We start from the raw sequence: 9,398 nt of genomic DNA, 5'->3' as shown, positions 1-9,398 counted from the left end.
ATGGCCAGCGGCCTGCACGCGGCGAAGGACGCGTCCAGCAACGGTCCGTAGAGCTCCCGCGGAACCCACCGGAGCCACCGCGGAGACGAGCAGTGCTCGTTCACCACCTTCTTTGCGCTCAGGCTCACCAAGGAAAGCACCATCGCAGCCGCTCATGAAACACAAACTATTACTGCGAGAGGGGGGCGATACGTTGAAGCGACGTCGAGCATCGTGGTATAAAAATAAACGCGAACATTAACGGAGTAAAGGACGGGCGGAAGTGGAACTGACTGAGGAAGCTGCAGCCCTTGTATACACTGTCGTACTCTTGTGACGTAACACATGCGACAAAAAACAATGGCGCGCGAGATTAAATAACATTCAAAATAAAGAAAATGTAGTTTATTATGAAAAAACACAAAATTATGATACTTTTTGTAGTTTAATAGAATAATAAATAATAATGGATTAGAATTATATAGCGCTTGTGAGAACCCATCATTCAGTCACACCCGGTGGTGGTAAGCTACTTTTGTAGCCACAGCTGTCCTGGGGTGGACTGATCATACACAATTGTAGTTTAAATGATAGTACTCTAAAGATAATTTTTGGAACATAGTACACAAAATAAAAAATAGTTTTTTTAGTTTAAAGGCCTACTGAAACCCACTACTACCGACCACACAGTCTGATAGTTTATATATGTTATGTCCTTTACAAGTGTATGTAAACTTTTGATCGCGACTATAGATATATATATATATAAATATATGTATACATATATATATAAATATATACATATATATATGTATATATATATATATATATATATATATATATATATATGTATACATATATGCTAATAATACTATTATTAGGGACGGCGTGGCGCAGTGGAAGAGTGGCCGTGCGCAACCCGATGGTCCCTGGTTCAATCCTCACCTAGTACCAACCTCGTCATGTCCGTTGTGTCCTGAGCAAGACACTTCACCCTTGCTCCTGATGGGTGCTGCTTAGCGCCTTGCATGGCAGCTCCCTCCATCATTGTGTGAATGTGTGTGTGAATGGGTAAATGTGGAAGTAGTGTCAACGCGCTTTGAGTACCTTGAAGGTAGAGAAGCGCTTTACAAGTACAGCCCATTTATATTGCAATAATGAAATATATATATATATATTTAATTATTTTTGTTTTTTTGTCCTGTCCAGCTTCTTAGGCAAATCATATAGTTGATGTAGATGCCCATATTGGCTGTTCAGATTTACTATACAAAAGAGAAGTGTAGGATACTTCTCTTGTTGCCTTATTTGAATTTGACTTTATTAAATGTATTTATATTATCATTTGGTGCAGCCGGGCCGGAGCAGGAGGGGATAGAAAAAGAAAAAAAGGAAGACAGAGGGGGAAATTGTGGGGATAAGAGGGGGATTAGACAGAGAGACAAAAACAACAACAGCAAACACAACAATAACAACAACAACAATAGAAATATTAACATTGCAACACATGCCAATACGGCCTTTTTAGTTTAATAAATTGCAATTTTGAATTTCCAGCCAAGTGTCGTGTTGAAAACGTCGCGGTATGATGACGCGTGCGTTTGACGTCTCGGATTGTAGCGGACATTATTTTCCAGCCCGATCCAAGCTATAAGTAGTCTGCTTTAATTGTATAATTATACAGTATTCTGGACATCTGTGTTGCTGAATCCTTTTGCAATTCGTTCAATTAATAATGGAGAAGTCAAAGTAGAAAGATGGAGGTGGGAAGCTTTTAGCTTTTAGCCACACAAACACACAGTGTTTCCTTGTTTAAAATTCCCGGAGGTAAAGCTTTACTTTGGATCAGAGCGGTCAAGCAAACATGGATCCCGACTACATGTCAACCGGCAGTTTTCGGTGAGAAAATTGTGGTAATAAGTCTGCTCTTACCGGAAATCAGCGGAGCTTCTGTTCTGCTGCAGCTTCGTGACTCAAAGACTCTGGCGTCAACACACCCGTGGGCACACCCCTCCGACTTTAAGGTACTATTTGACTCACTAAAACACTAGCAACACAATAGCAGATAAGGGATTTCCCAGAATTATTCTAGTAAATGTGTCTAAAAACATCTGAATCGCTCTCACTGCCCTCGCCTTTTTTTTTCATTTTTAATTTTCCTTATTTTTTCTATGTCTTAATTCACTCTTAATTTCCTCATCCACAAATCTTTCACCCTTGCTCAAATTAATGGGGAAATTGTCGTTTTCTCAGTCCAAATAGCTCTAGCTGCTGCTGGCCATGATTATAAACAATGTTCAGATGTGAGGAGCCCTACAACCCGTGACGTCACGCGCACATCGTCTGCTACTTCCGGTAAAGGCAAGGCTTTTTTATTATCGACCAAAAGTTGCGAACTTTATCGTCGATGTTCTCTACTAAATCCTTTCAGCAAAAATATGGCAATATCGCGAAATGATCAAGTATGACACATAAAGTGGACCTGCTATTCCCGTTTAAATAAGAAAATCTCATTTCAGTAGGCCTTTAATATGGTAATACACACAATAAAAACATGATTTGTAGTTTAAATGATAATACTCAAAATATAAATAATTTTTGAAGTTTATTATGATAATGCACAGAAATAAGAATATGTACCAAGTCTCGTTGCGGGATCTCATTGACTGGGAAGAATCAGGGTGGGTAAGCAGGGTTTTAAAGACTTTTTATTTTCTTTTTTCTTTACACTCTGTCGAGTCCCTCTCTCCTTTAATCTCCGTCCCTCTCAGTCTCTCTGGCCTCCCCTCTTCTCCCGGGCTCCTCACGCTGCTTCAAATAAAGTAACAGGTAATTAGACAACCTGTTCCAGCTGGGTTATACACTCACCTGCAGCTTCTTTGTAGCCGGCCTCCGCACATGCTACGCCCACAGGCGGCGCATGGACCACGCCCCCTCCACAGAATACTCGTGGTTTACTTTGATAATACACAGAACAGGCAGCATGGTGGAACAGGGGTTAGTGCGTCTGCCTCACAATACGAAGGTCCTGAGTAGTCCTGGGTTCAATCCCGGGCTCGGGATCTTTCTGTGTAGAGTTTGCATGTTCTCCCCGTGAATGCATGGGTTCCCTCCGGGTACTCCGGCTTCCTCCCACTTCCAAAGACATGCACCTGGGGATAGGTTGATTGGCAACACTAAATTAGCCCTAAGGTGTGAATGTGAGTGTGAATGTTGTCTGTCTATCTGTGTTGGCCCTGTGATGAGGTGGCGACTTGTCCAGGGTGTACCCCGCCTTCCGCCCGATTGTAGCTGAGATAGACACCAGCGCCCTGCGCGATCTCAAAGGGAATAAGTGGTAGAAAATGGATGGATGGATGGATAACGATATTTTTTGTAGTTTAAATGACAATACTCTAAAGATAACTTTTGTAACATAATACACAAAATAAAAATAGTTATTGTAGTTTAATATGGTAATACACACAATAAAAATATATTTTGTAGTTTAAATGATAATATTCAAAACGTAGATCTTTTTGTAGTTTGTTATAATACACAGAAATAAGAATACTTTTTGTAGTTCACTTTGATAATACACAAAACAATGATACTTTTTGTAGTTTAATATGATACACAAATTAAAGATTTTTTCTAGTTTAAATGATATAACACAACATAAAGATTATTTTTTGTAGTTTAATAAGATAATACACACAGTAATGATACTTTTTAGGTTTGCAATAAATAAAGAATACAACATAAAGATAACTTTTGTTGTTCCAATAAATCTAGAATACCAAATAAAGTTACTTGTTGTTGTTCCAATAGGACAATACACAAAATAAAGACAATTTTTTTTTATAGATCTGTATGATAATGCACACAATAAGGACTTTTTGTTGTTTCAATATGATGATACACAAAATAAAGATGTCTACACTGCAGTTCAGAAATATAATAAACAAAATAGAGATTTTTTTGTATTTTTTTTTATTATTATAACATACTAAATAAATATACTTTTTGTTTTTCCAATATGATAACACACAAAATAAAGATGTTTACAATGCAGTTCAGAAATATAATACACAAAATAAAGATACTTTTTGTAGTTTTTTATTATTATAACACACTAAATAAATATACTTTTTGTTGTTCAAATTTGATAACACACAAAATAAAGATGTTTACACTGCAGTTCAGAAATATAATACACAAAATAAAGATACTTTTTGTAGTTGTTTATTATAACATACTAAATATACTTTTTGTTGTTCAAATATGATAACACACAAAATAAAGATGTTTACACTGCTGTTCAGAAATATAATACACAAAATAAAGATACTTTTTGTAGTTTTTTATATTGTAACACACTAAATAAAGATACTTTTTGTTGTTCCAATATGATAATACACAAAATCAAGATGTTTACACTGCTGTTCAGAAATATAATACACAAAATAAAGATACTTTTTGTAGTTTTTTATATTGTAACACACTAAATAAAGATAATTTTTGTTGTTCCAATATGATAACACACAACATAATGTTTTTGTAGTACAATATGATAATACATAAACTAAAGATATTTTCTGTCGTTCCAATATCGTAATGCACAAAATAAAGATACTGTTTGTCGTTTATTATTACAATACACAGAATAAAGGTAGTTTGTGTAGATCACGGGTGTCCAAACTTTTTCCACTACGGGCCGCACATTCAATAATCAAAGCAAGCGGGGGCCATTTCTTTTAAAAAACAATACAATATATGTTTAAAAAAATATACATTTAGGCTTCCACTCAGACTTGTTCCCGGGGACCCCAAAGGGTTTTGGTAAAAATAAAATGTTAAAAATGTGTAATTATTCAGAATTATTATTTGTATTATTATTCAAGTTTTAAATCTCTAGATCAACATTAGGTCCATCTGTCAATATGACGTTTTTAAAGATTTAAGTTGTATGCTCTTTTTGTCAAAGAAAACCATGTTTTTTTATTGGAAAAAATACAAAATATGCAATATTTTCACCCAATAAAATTTTCAAGTAGAATGTTTGAGATTATATAACAATTGGAGCCGGAAAAAGGTCAACAACTCATAACAACACCAATGATTTTAATTCACTATTATTTTTTGTGCAATGACACTTAAAATCAAAACACACTGATCCAAAAGGGTCCTACTCATTAAAGTGTTAAAAAATTAATTATAATTTTTTTTTTACTGTTTACTTTAAACACAATGGTCTCAAGATCAAATTCAGATTTATCCGTCAATTATACAGGTTTTTTTTTTGTTTGTTCGTTTTAGGCCAGGGGTCACCAAACTTTTTGAAACCAAGAGCTACTTCTTGGGTACTGATTATTGGGAAGGGCTACCAGTTTGATACACACTTAAATAAATTGCCAGAAATAGCCAATTTACTCAATTTACCTTTAATAAATAATGCGTATTTCTGTCTGTCATTCAGTCGTACATTTTTTTCTTTTAAGAAAGGTTTTTTGTAGAGAATAAATGTTAAAAAAAGAAGAAAAAAAACACTTAATTGAACGGTTTAAAAGAGGAGAAAAAAATGAAAATCAAATTTTTAAACATAGTTTATCTTCAATTTCGACTCTTTAAAATTCAAAATTCAGCCGAAAAAAATGAAGAGAAAAACTAGCTAATTCGAATCTTTTTGAAAAAATTAAAAAAAGAAAAAATTAAAAAAAGAATTTACGGAACATCATTAGTAATGTTTCCTGATTAAGATTAATTTTAGAATTTTTATGACATGTTTTAAATAGGTTAAAATCCAATCTGCACTTTGTTAAAATATATAACAAATTGGACCAAGCTATATTTCTAACAAAGACAAATCATTATTTCTTCTAGATTTTCCAGAACAAAATGTTTTAAAGAAATTCAAAAGACTTTGAAATAAGATTTAAATTTTATTCTACAGATTTTTTAGATTTGCCAGAATAATTTTTTTGAATTTTAATCATAAGTTTGAAGAAATATTTCACAAATATTCTTTGTCGAAAAACAGAAGCTAAAATGAAGAATGTATTTATTATTCTTTACAGTAATAAAAAAGATTACTTGAACATTTATTTAAATTTTCAGGAAAGAAGAGGAAAAAATGTAAAAGGTAAAAAGGTATATGTGTTTAAAAATCCTAAAATAATTTTTAAGGTTGTATTTTTTCTCTAAAATTGTCTTTCTTAAAGTTACAAGAAGCAAAGTAAAAAAATTAAATGAATTTATTCAAACAAGTGAAGACCAAGTCTTTAAAATATTTTCTTGGATTTTCAAATTCTATTTGAGTTTGTCTCTCTTAGAATTAAAAATGTCGAGCAAAGCGAGACCAGCTTGCTAGTAAATAAAAAAAATAGAGACAGCTCACTGGTAAGTGCTGCTATTTGAGCTATTTTTAGAACAGGCCAGCGAGCGACTCATCTGGTCCTTACAGGTGTTGGTGGCCCATGTTTTAGGCCATTCTTTAAAAAAAAAAAAAGCTCAGTTTTTTATATGGCAAACACAAAATATCCAACATTTGCCCCAAAAAATACCTCAAAGTGGAATATTTAATGTGACGTAATAGGAGCTTTGAATTGGTCAATAATTCCTAATTGATTTTGATTCACATTTTTTTTTTTTTAAAGAAAGAAACAGCCTGCACGGCAGCTTTGTGTTATTAGAGTAAACATTCCAACGGCGTGGCGCAGTGTATGAGTGGCTGTGCGCAACTCGAGGGTCCCTGGTTCAATCCCCACCTAGTACCAACCTCGTCACATCCGTTGTGTCCTGAGCAAGACATGTCACCCTTGCTCCTGATGGGTGCTGGTTAGCACCTTGCATGGCAGCTCCCTCCATCAGTGTGTGAATGGGTAAATGTGGAAGTAGTGTCAAAGCGCTTTGAGTACCTTGAAGGTAGAAAAGCGCTATACAAGTACAACCCATTTAGCATTTAACATGTTCTTGTTACATTTCACCTGTTTGTTCTTTTATGCCACTTTTTATGTTTTTCCATAGTATTTTTAAAATGTGCCGTGGGGCTGTTTAAAAAATGATCTGCGGGCTGCAAATGGCCCCCGGGCCGCACTTTGGACACCCCTAGTGTAGATCAATATGGTAATACACAAAATTGAGATACATTTCCGCCCTCTTATGACGTAACACATACGCAACAAACACAATGGCGCGGAAGATTAAAAGTTATTTACTCATTAATTTATTTACAAATTAAAAGGCATTCTCCACACCGTTTGAATAAAATACATGTATGATAACAATGCTGTTCGTTAACATTCCGAGAGTAATATTTAGTTGTCAGAACACGATGGTTTCCCCCCTGGTGTACACGAGTGAGGACAAACTTTGAAGTGAAGCAAGCCGACCGCCAAGCCAAGTTTAGCCCGACTCTTTTCAGAAGGAGATATGAGTAAAGTTATTCTTCGCCCGGACATGAGAGACGTGTTTATTTGCTGCTGTCGGCTGCGGGCGGAGGTGAAAGAGTTCACAGTCACAGGTCGTGCAGCGTGGCTGGACCTTGGAGGTACTTCAATGTCTGCAATGTGTGCACACTTTGGCGCCACTGAAAAACATCCAAATTAATTACAAAATGATGCCTGTAAACACTTTTTGTTAAGCAAAATGTCCTACACGTTAATTAGAATTCATATTCAATTGACAAAACTCTGCAGCATCGCGTGGACATCGGGGGCGGTACCTCTGGATTGGCAGACCGGGGTGGTGGTTCCTCTCTTTAAGAAGGGGGACCGGAGGGTGTGTTCCAACTATCGTGGGATCACACTCCTCAGCCTTCCCAATAAGGTTTATTCAGGTGTACTGGAGAGGAGGCTACGCCGGATAGTCGAACCTTGGATTCAGGAGGAACAGTGTGGTTTTCGTCCTGGTCGTGGAACTGTGGACCAGCTCTATACTCTCGGCAGGGTTCTTGAGGGTGCATGGGAGTTTGCCCAACCAGTCTACATGTGCTTTGTGGACTTGGAGAAGGCATTCGACCGTGTCCTTCGGGAAGTCCTGTGGGGAGTGCTCAGAGAGTATGGGGTATCGGACTGTCTTATTGTAGCAAACCGCTCCCTGTATGATCAGTGTCAGAACTTGGTCCGCATTGCCGGCAGTGAGTCGAACACATTTCAAGTGAGGGTTGGACTCCGCCAAGGCTGTCCTTTGTCACCGATTCTGTTCATAACTTTTATGGACAGAATTTCTAGGCGCAGTCAAGGTGTTGAGGGGTTCCGGTTTGGTGACCGCAGGATTAGGTCTCTGCTTTTTGCAGATGATGTGGTCCTGATGGCTTCATCTGGCCGGGATCTTCAGCTCTCACTGGATCGGTTCGCAGCCGAGTGTGAAGCGGCCGGAATGAGAATCAGCACCTCCATGTCCGAGTCCATGGTTCTTGCCCGGAAAAGGGTGGAATGCCATCTCCGGGTTGGGAAGGAGACCCTGCCTCAAGTGGAGGAGTTCAAGTACCTAGGAGTCTTGTGCACGAGTGAGGGAAGAGTGGATCGTGAGATCGACAGGCGGATCGGTGCGGCGTCTTCAGTAATGCGGACGTTGTACCAATCCGTTGTGGTGAAGAAGGAGCTGAGCCGGAAGGCAAAGCTCTCAATTTACCGGTCGATCTACGTTCCCATCCTCACCTACGGGCATGACCGAAAGGATAAGATCTCGGGTACAAGCGGCCAAAATGAGTTTCCTCCGCCGTGTGGCGGGTCTCTCCCATAGAGATAGGGTGAGAAGCTCCGTCTTCCAGGAGGAACTCAAAGTAAAGCTGCTGCTCCTTCACATGGAGAGGAGCCAGATGAGGTGGTTCGGGCATCTGGTCAGGATGCCACCCGAACGCCTCCATAGGGAGGTGTTTAGGGCACGTCCAACCGGTAGGAGGCCACGGGGAAGACCCAGGACACGTTGGGAAGACTATGTCTCCTGGCTGGCCTGGGAACACCTCGGGATTCCTCGGGAAGAGCTAGACAAAGTGGAAGTCTGGGTTTCCCTGCTTGGGCTGTTGCCCCCGCGACCCAACCTCGGATAAGCGGAAGAAAATGGATGGATGGATGGAAATTTAAACTACAGGGGCAGCATGGTGAAAGAGGGGTTAGTGCGTCTGCCTCACAATACGAAGGTCCTGAGTAGTCCTGGGTTCAATCCCGGGCTCGGGATCTTTCTGTGTGGAGTTTGTATGGGGCATTTACCTTCTGTTTATTTTTGGCTTAAGCATTAGACACCTTTTTACCTGCACACTGCCTCCCGCTCTAGACAGCACCGACACTCAACAACAACACATCATTTGCAGACTATAATTACTGGTTTGCAAAAAATATTTTTAACCCAAATAGGTAAAATTAGATAATCTCCCACGGCACACCAGACTGTATCTCACACTGTGGTTGAAAAACACTGACTTAGAGTAGGTTCTTCAT

General features: G+C 38.3%; 1 protein-coding gene across 1 annotated transcript in view; it reads left to right on the top strand.

Moving 5' to 3' along the window:
• Nucleotides 1-9,398, top strand: part of malrd1 (MAM and LDL receptor class A domain containing 1) — a 156,319-nt gene continuing 146,921 nt past the window's right edge. The window contains 2 exon segments of the mRNA XM_061922419.1: nucleotides 1-144; nucleotides 8,440-8,444. Coding sequence (XP_061778403.1) covers nucleotides 1-144; nucleotides 8,440-8,444 — 149 coding nt within the window.

Source organism: Nerophis ophidion, linkage group LG15 (genome assembly GCF_033978795.1).
Source record: "Nerophis ophidion isolate RoL-2023_Sa linkage group LG15, RoL_Noph_v1.0, whole genome shotgun sequence".
NCBI lineage: Eukaryota > Metazoa > Chordata > Actinopteri > Syngnathiformes > Syngnathidae > Nerophis > Nerophis ophidion.
This window is presented reverse-complemented; position numbering and strand designations above follow the sequence as displayed.